This window comes from Salvelinus sp. IW2-2015, linkage group LG20 (assembly GCF_002910315.2).
Source record: "Salvelinus sp. IW2-2015 linkage group LG20, ASM291031v2, whole genome shotgun sequence".
In the NCBI taxonomy this organism is placed as follows: Eukaryota; Metazoa; Chordata; class Actinopteri; order Salmoniformes; family Salmonidae; genus Salvelinus; species Salvelinus sp. IW2-2015.
Genome location: NC_036860.1, coordinates 26,940,214 through 26,957,423, shown reverse-complemented (window position 1 = coordinate 26,957,423; position 17,210 = coordinate 26,940,214). Strand labels below are relative to the sequence as shown.

General features: G+C 44.4%; 1 protein-coding gene across 3 annotated transcripts in view; it reads left to right on the top strand.

Annotated features, from left to right (window-relative positions):
* LOC111981604 (protein Aster-B) overlaps window positions 1-17,210 on the top strand; it is a 103,594-nt gene that overhangs the window by 82,018 nt on the left and 4,366 nt on the right. For all 3 annotated transcript variants that reach the window (XM_070449299.1, XM_070449300.1, XM_024012968.2), the window contains 11 exons: window positions 9,232-9,316; window positions 11,302-11,405; window positions 12,151-12,246; window positions 14,031-14,111; window positions 14,334-14,449; window positions 14,578-14,725; window positions 15,010-15,202; window positions 15,372-15,515; window positions 15,901-16,025; window positions 16,459-16,601; window positions 16,962-17,065. In XM_070449299.1, the coding sequence (XP_070305400.1) occupies window positions 9,232-9,316; window positions 11,302-11,405; window positions 12,151-12,246; window positions 14,031-14,111; window positions 14,334-14,449; window positions 14,578-14,725; window positions 15,010-15,202; window positions 15,372-15,515; window positions 15,901-16,025; window positions 16,459-16,601; window positions 16,962-17,065 (1,339 nt within the window). The remainder of the gene's footprint in view (window positions 1-9,231; window positions 9,317-11,301; window positions 11,406-12,150; window positions 12,247-14,030; window positions 14,112-14,333; window positions 14,450-14,577; window positions 14,726-15,009; window positions 15,203-15,371; window positions 15,516-15,900; window positions 16,026-16,458; window positions 16,602-16,961; window positions 17,066-17,210) is intronic.

The following is a 17,210-nucleotide window of genomic DNA, read 5'->3' as shown; positions in this document are numbered from 1 at the left end:
AGAACAAACAACTAGGTCGCGTCCATAGATACAGAACAAAAAGACTGAACGACTGGGTCGCGTCTCTAGCAACCAAACCGATAGAACGAAGGACCAGCCGGCTTGGGCAGCAACCCTAGATTTGTGACAGGACGATATCTTGTGTAAGGATGAAATAGTACGAATAAATTCATAAAAATAAATGTTTTTCGGAAAATATGTCCGTCATTATTTGCATATGTTGGTTACCCGTTGTGTAAAAGTGATTGGGGATATATTGGCACGGTGCCAATATCCTCAAAACACCGACTTCGAGGGCATTATCACTTAAATACACCAAACACACTCAACTATAATAGGCACATTCTTCGTTATGAAAAACCTATCAGCACGGCCTGAACTGCCCTAGGGACACATCAATCAATCAATCAAGTTTATTTTATATAGCCCTTCATACATCAGCTAATATCTCGAAGTGCTGTACAGACACCCAGCCTAAAACCCCAAACAGCAAGCAATGCAGGTGTAGAAGCACGGTGGCTAGGACACATCTATTCGAAATGTCTTTTGGAGATCATTCCAAACATGTGAAGCCAGAAAACTAAAGGCTGACTTACCAAAGGAGTCTCAAGAGTTAGCCAACCCTGTGAACGGGTTTGATAACTAACCGTTTTTAAATATTAAAAGTGAAGTTAGGTAAGTCGGCTAACTTGCCACTTTGAATCTTAACAGTGAAGTTAGGTAAGTCGGCTAACTTGCCACTTTGAATCTTAACAGTGAAGTTAGGTAAGTCGGCTAACTTGCCACTTTGAATCTTAACAGTGAAGTTAGGTAAGCGGGAAGCTTGTCGAACAGGGCTTTGTAAATGAAAAGGAACGGAATGATGTGATCTGTGTGACTTCAAAGAGGTCACAAGAAAAGGATCGGTGTGTGAGCATTTCACTGTTAGTCTACACCTGTTGTGTGCGAAGCTTACGACAAATAACATGTGATTTGAGTTGAAACACACCCAGTCAATAGACAAGCTATAGTTGACTGTGGCTGCCCGTCTATCATAGGGTTGTTCACACAGCCTATAACAGCATATTGTTCCAGGTGCATAGTGGGAAAAAAACATATTGTTTCTAGTCTCTGCAATGTGTTCAATGGATCTGGACTTCAACCATTCTATCATTGGCAGTCTTAACAGAAAAAAAGGGGAGAGGAGCTGCACCCAGAGTCACCCCACATGCACCCAGTGACAATGATATATGTAGGCTATTATCCTGCGCACTGAGTCATGTTCAGTAGAGAGAAAACATTTGAAAACAGAGTGAAATGTGGAGGTACTACTTACACTTGTCCATTAAGACACACTCCTTTTTCATTTTTCTATTTCAAAACGTTTTGCTACAGTGTGTCTGACCTGAACACGTCCCTGGTTCCTTTGGGTAATGTCACAGAGAGACTGCAAGGTCTCAGCCAGATGTTTGTTTGGAGGGAGACGAGGGGGAGGGGAGAGAGGTTGAAGGTGGAGAGTCAGGTTGGGGGGAGGGGTGGGGAGGGCAGTGTAGCTGTATGAATCACCTTTCTGGTATGAGTGTAGGCGCCTCCAACGGCCCTAACTCCAAATCCCCGTCAATCAGAGGGTCTTTGGAGTTCATTCACCCCATGTCCTGAGAGATAGGGAGTGGGAGGGAGAGAAAAAGATTTAGAGAAAGAGAGCGATCTGGCTGGGGAGTTGTCCTTGGCAATACTACAATGTTTACACTATAGATAAAACACACACACACACACACAAATACATACAATGGGTACTTCTGTGTGCTGCTCTCTCTCTCTGCACACCAAACCTCTGAATTCATGGTTGCCTCCCTCACTTTTCCTGGAAAATAAATTCACACTGTGTACCATAAGAGGAAAAACCTTTGTGGTTCAAGTCGGGACCTCAGGAGGACACACACACCACACAACACACACACACACACCACCACACACACACACACACACACACACACACACACACACACACACACACACACACACACACACACTTCACGTATGTGGATACAGTGTATCCTCTGGGTCTTCACATAGAGACCCATAGGGGTCAACTCAGTTCATTGAGGAGGCAAAGAAAGGGCTTTTTCAAGGAAGTCAATTGGTTCTCTAAACTTCCTGAAGTGTTGTTGTGATGTGTTGGGCCACCATGGGGTGGGGTAGAAACAGGCTTTCTGACAGGCTGAGAATGAGGGAGAGAGAAGGAGAGAGGGAGGGACTGGACAAGGAGGAGGAGAGGGAGAAGGGTTTTTGGACAGGATTCATACCCATAAAACCATACAGGCACCCACGGCAGGCACACACAAGCACACTGCTCAAAACGCGCACACACTCACATTGCAGAAACACACAGACACACTCAAACTCACTCCTGCTGCACTCAAGTACCCCTCTACACCCACCCCACCCACTGGGCTAGGGCCCTCCCATTTCCCCTCCTTCCTCACTCTCTCTCTCTCTCTCTCTCTCTCTCTCTCTCTCTCTCTTCTCTCTCTCCCTTAACACAAACACACACTCACACGCTCGCTCCTCCTACACAGCTTTTTTGTTATAAAGCAGAGAGAGAGAGCGCAATTTCAGCAGTAGGACTAGAGTCCTGGTATGAGCTCTGTTGTGGTTTGCCTGGTCAGTAGTGTGCAGTGGTCCGTGTGGTCAGTCACAGGGTTTACACTCTGTCCTGGGATGCACTGTTGACCACTTTCATTGATGAGTAGCTGGCCCTTCACTGGACAAGCTAAAGCATCCCAGACTGGCCAAGAGGATTTTTCGGCTTTCTGCTCTCTCACTGAGGACAAAGACTTTGTGTGTGTGTCCGTTTTCACACATTGGAATACGACTGAGATTGAGAGAAGGAGAGAGAGCGAGAGGCTACTGCTCTTTTTGTTTCGGGATTATATTTTGATTTGCTCAGTTGGATTTTTAGATGTTGAACCTGCTTGAGCTGGGATTGTATGGTTTCTCTGTGTCAGTGTGGAAAGAGCTACTTCTTTCCCTCCATGTGGATTGTGTGTTTTGATATGTTGGGATAAATATTGCTTTTGGGAAATCATTTGAGGAGACCGTGCCTTTCTACAGCACCTTTGGAGGTATCGCTCTCTGAAATGACTTTGGGGATGACGGCAGTGTCTTAGCTCCCTAGGTTTTGCTATCCTGGACGTATAAGTTGTCTCTAAACTCCATGTGAAGAGGACTGTTTTAAACCAACGTCTTAAAAGCATCGCTGGTCCATCCATTGATTCCAGACTACAAAGCATTGTTGCATTTTCCTCTGAAATCTTTAACTGACTGGAGGCTTGTCCTGTGTCTGTCCCAGGTCTTAACCTCGTCTTAACCCGGGTTAAACTTGGTCCTGACTTGGTCTTAGACCGTTCTTAACCCAGACAAACCGGTGCACCTGGCTCAACTGGCCTCTCAAGACTTACGAGGGGGGATCAAATTTCCCCAAAAACAGGAACAGAGAGAGAGGGTGGAGGGTGGGGGACATTCCCATTCCGGAAAAAGGGGTCTCCTGCTTTCCTGAGTGTAAATACGTTTCTCAGTTTACATTGTGGACACATGCCTAACTGTACTTTATGGATTTACCAGAGTAGTTAATGACACTGGCTGTCATCTGGAGTTCTCGCTCTCTCCCAGCCTGGACTTTTAGCTGGAGAAAGGAGTAGCCTTCCGCTTGCCACTGGTCACCATGAATTCATGGTTGTGTCAGTCATGTCATGTCAGTCATGAATGTGGGTGTGTGCGATAGCAGGTACACCGATAGTTTCTAGGTTCTACAGTTTTTAGAGCGTTAGGAAACGTTCACGTTCCTTCATTCTTGAGTACTGAGTTGTGAAATAGGCTGTTGATAATTCTGTCTTTTTAAGTTATACTCGGCTCTAAAGCTCTGCCAGCTACCTGTAGTGGTCGACCTGTAGTTGTGACAGATATCATTCCAGATAGCTCTGATTCCCAAGGCTCTTTGGGAGGGTTCAGAGACGCGTTGTATTAGTTCTGACCATACTAGAGGAGAGAGAAAGGGGGAGAGAGAGAGAGATAGAGAGGCAGGGGCTGATGACAAACAACCACTCCCCCGAGGGCTGAGGTTACTGCAGGTCAACGGCAGCCTAGGCACTGTGCGCGTGTGTGTGTGTGTGTCTAAGGGAGCAATCAGAATCATGATCCAGGCCTAAAAAACACTTGGCTCTCAGAGACAGCAAAGAATTCCACTCCGACGACAAAGGGGGAATACCAGACCAGCACCGACCGCTCTCCAGGCATAGAGACACTGCTCACACCTCTGACCAGAGAAAAGAGAGAAAGAAAATAAGAGGGAGGGGAGGGGTGAGAGCCAAAAGAACATAGAGGCCCAGGCCATGGATATTTCAGTCAGCATGGACACAGAGACAGTGAATGGGACAGACTGGGAGTGTCTGTCTGACTGGGAGGCTATCCCTCAGCCACACGACGATGAGACCCAGGCCGAGGCACAGGCCCAGTGGGAGACCTGGGACTGGGAGTCAGAGAGGGTCCCAGCCGTAAGTCACCCTCCATTGAGCTGGGGTGGAGACGGGTGTGGGGGCGGAAGGGTGTTGGTGGTGGGGGTTACAGTTTGAGAATTCCAAGCGGATAATCTAGTCGGGGCTACCTCTGTGCTGTGCTGCAAAGTGACTTGTGGTCTACATGCGGTCGAGGTCATTGTTTTGTACGGCTTTGGGGTGGAAACAGGATTGGTGATGAACGTCAAGTGCAGTGAACCTCGAAGTTTCTCTAAACTCTTAACTCCCCAACTCATAAACTTCTCATCTCCCTGTTTAGAAAGTATCTAAATTCCCAAACCAGTGCATTAGAATCCAGTGCACTACTTTTGACCAGGGCCCATTTGGGACAGTACCTTAATTGCTCAGAGCGTTGCAATGAATCACTAGAGTTGTTTTGGTCTTTATATTTATTTAATTTGATTTATTGAAACTTTATTTAAGTAGGCAAGTCAGTTAAGAACAAATTCTTATTTACAATGGCGGCCTACCCCGGCCAAACCTGGACGACGCTGGGCCAATTGTGCGTCGCCCTGTGGGACTCCCAATCACGGCCGGTTGTGATACAGCCTAGAACTTGACTGCGGTTAGCTACGGCTCCGTGGTTCAGAGCCAGAGAGTGAAGATGTTTGACCTGTACTCTTTTTACATCGCTGAGCTGAGCCAAGCTGAACTGTACTAAAGGTATCAAGGGTCTCAGAAATTATTTTAGATCACAATGAATAAAATTGCCTGGAGAGGGGGGACCTGTTCCTAGATCAGCACTCCTACTCTGTGATGCTTGTTAGATAATACATACGGCCCCTTGCCTGGTTTGGCATCCACCATAGTTGCTGGAACCGTGCTACAGAGGACACTGTACAATATAAAAAAGGGCCGTACGGTATTATCGGCACAATAGTGTGAAAAGGGTACAGCTCTGTCAGGAGCCATTTTGAGACGAGCCCTGTGTGGAGAATGTATCAACATACTCTTAACTGTGAAGTGTGGATGGGCTTTCAGTACTCCAGGTGGTCCGATGTTTTACAAAGTGAGGCTGGTCTTTTCTAGAACCGTCTGCCTCAGAAAATACCTCAGTGATGAGCTAAAGAAAGAGCTTGTTTGATAGCCCTGAATGTATTGTTTGATGTGCGATTTTCACCTCGATGATCAGCTACATATTTGAACATGTAAGCTATAATATCCAATCACTAATATATATATACACACTACATGACCAAAAGTATGTTGACACCTGTTCGGCGAACATCTAATTATAAAATCATGGACATTAATATGGAGTTGGTCCATATTGCTGCTATAACAGCCTCCACTCTTCTGGGAAGGCTTTCCACTAGAAAGCCAATGGGGAAGGTAGCGTTCAATGGGGTTGACCTCAGGGTTCTGTGCAGGCTCTTCCACACCGATCTCGACAAACCATTTCTGTATGGGCCTCACATTGTGCACAGGGGCATTGTCATCCTGAAACAGCAAAGGGAAGGTAGCGTTCTCCTGGCATCCGCCAAAGCCAGATTCATCAGACTACCAGATGGTGAAGCGTTATTCATCACTCCAGAGAACACGTTTCCACTGCTCCGGAGTCCAATGGCTGCGAGCTTACACCACTCCAGCTGACGCTTGGCATTGTGCATGGTGATCTTAGGCTTGTGTGCGGCTGCTCGGCCACGGAAACACATTTCATGAAGCTCCTGATGAATGGTTCTTGTGCTGACGTTGCTCCCAGAGGCAGTTTGGAACTCGGTAGTGAGTGTTGCAACCGAGGACAGATGATTTTACGCGCTTCAGCACTCGGCGGTCCCGTTCTGTGAGCTTGTGTGGCCTACCACTTTGTGGCTGAGCCGCTCCTAGATGTTTCCACTTCACATTATCAGCACTCACAGTTCACCGGGGCAGCTCTAGCAAAGCAGAAATTTGACTAACTGACTTGTTGGAAAGGTGGCATGCTATGACAGTGCCACATTGAAAGTCACTGAGCTCTTCAGTAAGGCAATTCTACTGCCAATGTTTGTCTATGGAGATTGCATGACTGTGTACTCGATTGTATACACCTGTCTGCAATGGTTGTGGCTGAAATAGCTGAATCCACTCATTTGAAGGGGTGTCCACATACTTTTGTATATGTACAGTACCAGTCAAAAGTTTGGACACACCTACTCATTCCAGGGTTTTTCTTTATTTTTACTATTTTCTACATTGTAGAAACTATGAAATAACACATATGGAATCATGTAGTAACCAAAGAAGTGTTGAACAAATCAAAATATATTTGAGATTTGAGATTCTTCGAAGTAGCCACCCTTTGTCTTGATGACAGCTTTGCACACTCTTGGCATTCTTTCAACCATTTTCATGAGGTAGTCACCTGGAATGTATTTCAATTAACAGGTGTGCCATGTTAAAAGTTAATTTGTGGAATTTCTTGCCTTCTTAATGTGTTTGAGCCAATCAGTTGTGTAGTGACAAGGTAGGGGTGGTATTACAGAAGATAGCCCTATTTGGTAAAAGACCAAGTCCATATTATGGCAAGAACAGCTCAAATAAGCAAAGAGAAATGACAGTCCGTCATTACTTTAAGACATGAAGGTCAGTCAATCCGTAAAATTTCCAAAACTTTTAAAGTTTCTTCAATTGCATTCGCAAAAACCATCAACGCTATGATGAAACTGTCTCTCATGAGGACCGCCACAGGAAAGGAAGACCCAGAGTTACCTCTGCTGCAGAGGATGAGTTCATTAGAGTTAAGACATTGCAGCCCAAATAAATGCTTCACAGAGTTCAAGTAACAGACACATCTCAACATCAACTGTTCAGAGGAGAATGCGTGAATCAGGCCATGGTCGAATTGCTGCAAAGAAACCACTACTACTGGACACCAATAAGAAGAAGAGACTTGCTTTGGCCAAGAAACACGAGCAATAGACATTAGACCGGTGGAAATCTGTCCAAATTTTTGATTTTTGGTTCCAACCGCCGTGTCTTTGTGAGACGCAGAGTAGGTGAACGGATGATTTCGTCATGTGTGGTTCCCACTGTGAAGCATGGAGGAGAAGGTGTGATGGTGTGGGGGGTGCTTTGCTGGTGACACTGTCTGTGATTTATTTAGAATTCAAGGCACACTTAACCAGCATGGCTACCACAGCATTTTGCAGCAATATGCCATCCCATCTAGTTTGCGCTTAGTGGGACTATCATTTGTTTTCAACAGGACAATGACTCAAAACACCTCCAGGCTGTGTAAGGGCTATTTGACCAAGAAGGAGAGTGATGGAGTGCTGCATCAGATGACCTGGCCTCCACAATCACCTGACCTCAACCAAATTGAGATGGTTTGGGATGAGTTGGACCGCAGAGTGAAGGAAAAGCAGCCAACAAGTGCTCAGCATATGTGGGAACTCCTTCAACACTGTTGGAAAAGCATTCCAGGTGAAGCTGGTTGAGAGAATGCCAAGAATGTGCAAAGCTGTCGTCAAGGCAAAGGGTGGCTACTTTGAAGAATCTAAAATATAAAATATATTTTGATTTGTTTAACACTATTTTGGTTACTACATGATTCCATATGTCTTATTTCATAGTTTTTGATGTTTCTTCACTATTATTCTATCAATGCTAAAAAAAAAAAAAAAAAAAAAAAAATGTAAATAAAGAAAAATCCTTGAATGAGTTGGTGTCCAAACTTTTTACTGGTACTGTATACTTGTGTCTCTATCCATAGATCCATATTCTTTCTCTTGTATCATCTGCTCTGAAAACGGTCTTATCACTCCTTACAAACTAATTATATTAGGCTCATAGGGTAGACGCATAGAGATGTACTAAAGAGCTCATCTCCTATATCTGTAAAGGCCTCTTCTGTGACAGCATGCCCAGGGCCAATCTCCATTTTCAAGTGGTTGTACCCGCTATCCAACTGTGTGGCCAGCAAAGTAACACTAGCTTTAGTTCTAGGCGAATGGCGCTTACCTTACAGAGCACTGGGGTGGTTCGAATGACCCAAGGTGATGTGTGTCCAGTCCACCACCATCACCACCACTCTGAGGGCTAGTTGGCTGCATTCCCTCCCTTTTCAGGCTAAAGAATGCAGTGTTTGTGTGTGGAGAGACAGGCAGACTGGGCAGTGGTCAGCAGCACTCTGGAAGAAATGTGTTTATCTGAATCTCTCCTTTCAGTGAGAGGGATAGACAGAGAGAAAGAGAGACAGAGAGGCAGAGAGAAAGAGAGACAGAGAGGCACAGAGAGAAAGAGAGGCAGAGAGAAAGAGAGGGGGAACTCCAGCTGAAGCTGGGGTATTATTTGCATATTTTAGAGTGCTTGTTTAGTTTGTGATAGGAGGTTCTGGGTGGTTTCAGGCTCTGACAATTTGTAGGGAAAGAGAGGACACACATCGTTTGAGTCAAGGCATGCAGTAGCCATGGTCAAATCACTGAATGTTAACTGTGAAAATCTACTGTAACAAGTCTACTACAATTTTCAGAAAAAATAAAAGATGTTCCCCTGTGTTGTGCCTACTGGGCACAACCCATGATATTCAAATAAGTAAATACGTTCACAGTTTGTTCGTTGCGATCGGTGGGGGGCATTACACTTGCTTGTGTTTATAAAATATTTAATGTGTGTATTTATATTTATGAGTAGACTACTTTTGTGTAAATGGGTTGTCTCTCTCAATGTGTTGTATGTTATCCCTCTCTCCCCGCTGCAGGTATTGAGTCCCACGTATAAGCAACGCAATGAGGACTTCAGAAAACTCTTCAAGCAGCTACCCGACTCAGAACGCCTCATTGTGGGTGAGTAAGATGGAATGATCAATGAAAAACTATACCGAACAAAAATATAAACGCAATATGTAAAGTGTTGGTCCCATGTTTCATAAGCAGAAATAAAAGATCCCTGAAATGTTTCATACGCACAAAAAGCATATTTCTCAACAACAAAAAATTCTCAAAAAACTTTTTACATCCCTGTTAGAGAGCATTTCTCCTTTGCCAAGATAATCCATCCACCTGACAGGTGTGGGATATCAAGAAGATGATTAAACAGCATGGTCATTACACAGGTGCACCTTGTGTTGGGGACAATAAAAGGCCACTCTAAAATGTGCAGTTTTGTCACACAACACAAAGCCACAGATGTCTCAAGTTTTTAGGGAGCGTGCAATTGGCATGCTGACTGCAGGAATGTCTACGAGAGCTGTTGCCAGAGAATGGCGTGTTAATTTCTCTACCATATGCCGCCTCCAACATCGTTTTACAGAATTTGGCAGTCCATCCGACCGGCCACACAACCGCAGACCACATGTATGTGGGCGAGCGGTTTGCTGATGTAAACGTTGTGAACAGAGTGCCCCATGGTGGCGGTGGGGTTATGGCAGGTATAAGCTATGGACAACAAACACAATTGCATTTTCAGCGATGGCAATTTGAATGCACAGAGATACCGTGACGAGATCCTAAGGTCCAACGTCGTGCAATTATTCCTTCCGCCATCACCTCATGTTTCAGTACGATAATATACGGCCCCGTGTCACAAGGATCTGTACACAATTCCCGAAAGCTGTCCCAGTTCTTCCATGGCCTGCAAAATCACAAGACATGTCACCCATTGAGCAAGTTTGGAATGCTCTGGATCGATGTGTACGTCACCGTGTTCCAGTTCCCCGCCGATATCCAGCAACATCGCACAGCCATTGAAGAGGAGTGGGACAATATTCCACAGTCCACAATCAACAGCCTGATCAACTCTATGCGAAGGAGATGTGTCAAGCTGCATGAGGCAAATGGTGGTCACACTGGATACTGGTTTTCTGATCCACACCCCTACCTTTTTTTTATTAAGGTATTAAGATATCTTTATTCCCAGTCGTGAAATCCATAGATTAGGGCCTTATGAATTTATTTCAATTGAATGATTTCCTTATATGAACTGTAACTCAGTAAAATATTTCAAATTGTTTCATATGGTATTTATAATTTTGTTCAGTATATCTTCATATTTTTTCTGTAACACCAGGGTGGTGTTCAGTAGCGCACACCGTAGCAAAAACATTTCGCCACGCAACAAGGAAACCTGTCTTCTTATTGGACAAGTTCAGACAGTAACTCCCCGTGTCGAAATGTTTTCTCCCTACTGAACATGACCCAGGTTTTATTTTCTTTGTGTCTTCAATAGTATGGATCTTTAAGTGATTTAAAATCTCCATGTCCCTCGACTTCTTTTGGTGTCTGCAGTGCAAACGCCTGACAAACTGAGTTTTGAGTGACATACTGTATACACTGTTACCACACCACAAGTGTATTCACTGATGTGAAACATTAAGAACAATCCAGATAGAAATTTAACCAGTAGAGCTAATGCAAGTCCCTATTCTACCCGGCAGACAATCATACCTGTTCTACACAACACATTTCTGAACAGAATGTACAGGCCATTCATACGATCAGGTGGCTTTTTCTGCCATGGGAGCTATTTTGAAGCTCAAATGCGCATAGATGCAGCCTAGTCCTAGATCTGTTTGTATTCTTGCCAACTCCATTTCTGTCATCGTCAAGCCAAACAGCCTGGCTTCACAGCAATCTTCAAACCTGAACATTCTATCATTAATGAAGCCAGACTGTTTGGCATGATAATGAGTGACAAAGGCGTTGGCATGATAACATAAATAGACTGAATAGATGTTTGATCTGCATATGTTTTATATTTATTGGTAGAGCGATGAGCCTCTAATAACCCTATGACCTTTAATAACCGGATGACCTTTGACCCTGTGTGGCAGACTACTCCTGTGCCCTGCAAAGAGATATCCTGCTGCAGGGGCGCCTCTACGTCTCGGAAAATTGGATCTGTTTCTATAGCAACATCTTCCGCTGGGAAACGCTGGTATGGACTTTAGTTTCTTTTACCGTTCTCTACACTAGGTTACTCTGTCCCTTACTGTCCCAAGTTAGCCTCTACATAACAATGAGGTTATCTATTTTCTATAAATAGAAGGTATTCGACTTCAAATTAAACTGATTTGATTTTCTTGGTTTGTCCCATAAACTGCAGTATTAAAGCTACCGTCTAAGATTTGGGAATCTATTTAATTTCTGTCTGATTATAACATTTGGCTCCCGAGTGGCGCAGCTGTCTAAGGCACTGCATCTCAGTGCTTGAGGTGTCATTACAGACACCCTGGTTCGAATGCAGGCTGTATCACAACCGGCTGCGATTGGGAGTACCATAGGGCGGCGCACAATTGGCCCAGCTTTGTCCGGGTTTGGCCGGTGTAGGCCATCATTGTAAAACATTATTTGTTCTTAACTGACTTGCCTAGTTAAATAAATAAAATATAAATATATATGTAAGATTTTATTATTTCATTGTTAACAAGCAACAAGAATGCAAACAAGTAATGTATAGCTGAAAAATATGGTTCAAACCATAAAATCTCTTGGATGCCATGGCCTGACATGTTCTTGCATCTAGAGCGCTGTCTATGAATTTGAGCAGTGTTACATTTCCCTCCGCTGTTTACCAAAATAAGTGTTGTTGAGGACCCCATTCTTTTATTTTCCTAATCAAGGACTATAACTGAATGTGTTATCTGTAGTCTTCCACAGTTTCTCTCTCCCCCTCTCTCTAGCTGACGGTGCGGCTGAAGGATATCTGCAGCATGACCAAGGAGAAGACGGCCCGCCTCATTCCCAACGCTATCCAGCTGTGCACTGACAATGACAAGGTCAGCACGGGACACACACATATACACACAAACACATACACATACAGTGCCTTCAGAAAGTATTAACACCCCTTGACTTTTTCCACATGTTGTTGTGTTAAAGCCTGATTTAAAATGGATTAAATTGAGTTTTTTTGTTTTTTTTATCACCGGCCTTCACACAATACCCCATAATGTCAAAGTGGATTTTTGACATTTTAACAAAATAATTAAAAAATGAAAAACTGAAATGTCTTGAGTCAATAAGTATTCAAACCCTTTGTTATGGCAAGCCTAAATAAGTTCAGGAGTAAAGATTTCATTAACATATCACAGAATAAGTTGCATGGCCTCACTCTGTGTGCAAGAAAGATTGTTTTTGTGTTTTACATGATTTTTGAATGACTACCTCATCTCACACACACATACAATTATCTGTAAGGTCCCTCAGTCGAGCAATGAGTTTCAAACACAGATTCAACCACAAAGACCAGGGAAGTTTTCCAATACCTCTCAACGAAGGGCACCTATTGGTAGATAAAAAAATACATTGAATATTCCTTTGAGCATGGTGAAGTTATTAATTACACTTTGGATGGTGTATCAATACACCCAGTCACTGCAAAGATACAGGCGTCCTTCCTAACTCAGTTGCCGGAGAGGAAGAAAACCACTCAGGGATTTCACCATGAGGCCAATGGTGACTTGAAAAATAGTTTAATGGCTGTGATAGGAGAAAACTGAGGATGGATCAACAACATTGTAGTTACTCCACAATCCTAACCTAATTGACAGAGTAAAAAGAAGGAATTTTGTACAGAAAAAAAATATTACAAAACATGCATCCTGTTTGCAACAAGACACTAAAGTAATTCTGCAGAAAATGTGGCAAAGTAATTAACTTTTTGTCCTGAATGTTTGGGGCATATCCAATACAACACATTACTCAGTACCACTCTCCATATGTTCAAGCATAGTGGTGGCTGCATCATGTTATGGGTATGCTTGTACTTGTTAATGACCGGGGAGTTTTTCGGGATAAAAAGTAAACAGAATGGAGCTAAGCACAGACAAAATCCTAGAGGAAAACCTGGCTCAGTCGGCTTTCCACCAGACACTGGGAGATAAATTCGCCTTTTAGCGGGACAATAACATAAATCACAAGTCCAAATCTACATGGGAGTTGCTTACCAAGAAGACAGTGAATGATCCTGAGTGGTCGAGATACAGTTTTGACTTAAATCTACTTGAAAATTGATGGCAAGACTTGAAAATCGTTATCTATTTAACTAGGCAAGTCAGTTAAGAACCACTAGGCTACCACTAGGTAACCACTAGGCTACCTGCTGTCCCGCCCCGCCCTATCTAGCAATGATCAACAGCCAATTTGACAGAGGTTGAAGAATTTTGAAAAGAATAATGGGAAAATGTTGCATAATCCAGGTGTGGAAAGCTCTTAGAGACTTACCCAGAAGGACTCACAGCTGTATTCACTGCCAAAGGTGTTTCTACAAGGTATTGACTCAGGGGTGTGCAAAAATGTATATTTTCAATAAATGTGCAAAATGTGCAAAAATGTATATGAATATGTTTTCACTTTGTCATTATGGAGTATTGTGTGTAATGGGTGAAAAAAACGACAACAATTGAATACATTTTGAATGAATGCTGTAACAGAACAAAATGTGAAACAAGTCAAGGGTTATGAATACTTTCTGAAGGCACTATACACAAAGGTACATATACACATGGCTTTTCTATCAGGTTGGTGATGTCATATCTTATATTGTTCTTGCTTCCCACAGCACTTTTTCACCTCGTTCGGAGCGAGGGACCGGACATACATGATGATGTTCAGACTATGGCAGAATGCTCTGCTAGAAAAGGTAAGACTGTTACATTTATGATAGTTCACTTTTAATTAAACTAGAAGACTGGGGGCACTAGTGTGTATTGTTGCCAATTTAGTCAGAACTTACCCTTTTCCCCTTCTTTCTCTTATCCCTCCTTCTTCTCTCTCTTTCCTCCCTCCATCTCTCTATCTCCTCTTTTTCTCTCTCTCTCTCTCTCTCTCACACTCTCTCTGACACACTCTCTCTCTCTCTCAGCCCTTGTGTCCCAAAGAATTGTGGCATTTTGTCCATCAGTGTTATGGCAACGAGCTGGGTCTGACCAGTGACGACGAGGACTACGTGCCGCCGGACGATGACTTCAATACCATGGGGTGAGTTTTGACCGCATACACACACACACACACACCGCCACCCCCCATCACCATGCATCGTAAAGGCTGGCATCGTTCCCCGAGCTGATAACCTTGACCTACAGCTGTTGCGCGTCCCTGTGGTGTAGGTACTGCGAGGAGCTGCCCGTGGAGGATAATGACACCAACTTTGCCAAGATGCCTGACGCCAAGGGAGACACCAGCCCCCTGTTGTCCCACAGAGCCTTCCCAAACAACGCCCTATCCTGTCCGAGCACCATCGAATCACTCCTCCCCGTGAGTACCACTGGATATTATACCAAATCTTGCTGTGGATCACCTACATACAAAACGTCATAAAGTGTTCTAGAGTCAGCGGCTCAGTCTGCTAGACCACCCCAGGCCACAGTAGTGGCATTTCAACCCAAGATAAATATTATAGTCTGCTAGACCACCCCAGGCCACAGTAGTGGCATTTCAACCCAAGATAAATATTATACCTGGCTGAGCTTCACAAGTATGTACTGTAGGTAGTCGGGCCTAGGGTTTCAGTTGAGCTCATGACCCCTCCTCCTCTATAGTTTAACTTGGCTGTCGTGGACGAGTTCCCCCTGTGTCTCCCCGATGGCGAACTCCTGACCCTCCAGTTGCCGGGGTTGGACAACCGGAGCAGTGGTCACAGTAGTCCCGCCCCCTCGCCCTCGCTGGACTTCAACGACAACGAGGACCTCCCTACCGAGCTCAGTGACTCCTCCGAGACGCACGACGACGAAGGTTTACACACCAGCACGCCCACTCGCTCACGCACACATTCACTATTTCACTCACGCACACTGTCACTGTTCATGTATAACACACGCACTTACTCTCCTCCCTCTTCCTCTGTGTGTGTGTGCGTGTGTGCGTGTGTGTGTGTGTGTGTGTGTGTGTGTGCGTGCAGCAGGGGAGGTGCAGGCCTTCCATGAGGACCTGAATGGGAAGCAGTACATAAACGAGGTGTACGAGTTCAGCGTTGACAAGATGTACGACATCCTCTTCACCGAGTCCACCTTCATGAGGGACTTCCTGGAGCAGAGACGCTTTTCAGGTGACACCACAGTACCCAGACCAGTTTTAGAGTCGGATTAAATGGACAGATGGGGACCTGATCCTAGATCAGCCCTCCTACTCTGAGACGCTTTGTGAATACTGGCCCTGTTCAGATACTGTAGAAAGGTCTCGTCCTTTCTCTCTTTCCTTCTTGTTGTTCTCCTTCCTTTACTGATCTGACATGCCTGGATTGGTAAAAGCGATATGGTGGAAACCCCGCGTTCACTTATCCAATAACTCCCAGATCAGTAATGGAAGGGAGGCAGGTAGGATGCATGTTGAAAGAATTGAACAAAACCTCAGTGTGTGTCGGACTAAAACTTCTGCAAAAGGTTATAGGAGTAAAGGGCTGATCTTTCTGTCCACCTTCACTATTTATCTAGACATAGTCTATCACCCCTGGAAGAAAGAGAAAGAGGAGACGGGCAACCAGACCAGAGAGATCATGTACACCATCTCCCTCACGAACCCCCTGGCCCCCAAGACAGCCACAGTTACTGAGACGCAGGTGAGTGGAGCCCCCCAGTGGCGTTGCATGTCATAGCAGTTTTAAATGTTGTACACGGTTTGTTTTCATGCTTTGTTTGCACTCGACATACTGTAACTACACTCACTGTAACGTCACTGTTAAATGCAAGCACAATGGTAACTCTTTAAAATAAAATAAATCTGTCTGCAATGCATTATGAATGCTATTATGGTTATGTACTGTATGTATTTTCATAGGCTGCATTAGTGAGCCATGGGTTATTATGAATGCTTATAGCAAGTCTTATTATGCATTATGGGTTTAGCACTTATAGATGGCACTAAAACGTATAGAAAAGTTGCCACATTCATTTTTAGATTACAAATAGCTGAAAGTCATTTGCAGCCAACCAATAGCCGGAATAAGCCTTTTTTGTCTGTTAACTCAACGGTGTCATATTTGTGTGGTCTAGACGCTGTACAAGGCCAGCCAGGAAAGCGAGTGCTACATCATAGATGCCGAGGTGATAGCACACGACGTCCCCTACCATGACTACTTCTACACTCTAAACCGCTACGTGCTCACCAGGGTGGCCAAGAAGAAGTGTCGGCTCAGGTCAGATAGAATTCCTGTTTTCTGTCTATACTTCCTGTGAGTGTTCTGATTGGACACGTTTAGTTAGTATCTCCACAGTTCACTCTGTTTAAAAAACGCTTTGTCGCTACTGAACACCATCTTGATAATGCGGTACTTGACTCCTTTCGGTGAAACGTATTCTACCCTTTAGGGAAAGAAGTTACATTTGAGGTTGACGCATACAGTGGGCCATGGAGGTGTGATGGGAGTGTATTTATGTGTGTGGTGTCTGTGCGTGTGTATGTCAAATCGAGTCAAATGTATGTGCCTCTGTGTGTGTGCGCATGTACATGTGCCTGTGTGTCTATGTGTGTGTGTGCATGTGTGTGTGACCTGCAGGGTATCCACAGAGCTGCGCTACAGGAAACAGCCGTGGGGGCTGGTCAAGGGCTTCATCGAGAGGAACTTCTGGAGTGGCTTGGATGAGTACTTCAGACACTTAGGTCAGTTGTATCTCAAATATGACTACAACTACCAATGGTACAGTATGTAGCCTGGGAGTATTCTTGGAGCCTAGGATTTGTTCGCCGGATCCTCCATCCTGCCCTCTGTGCTCCCGTTTAGTTTCACTTCGCTTCATCAAGGATC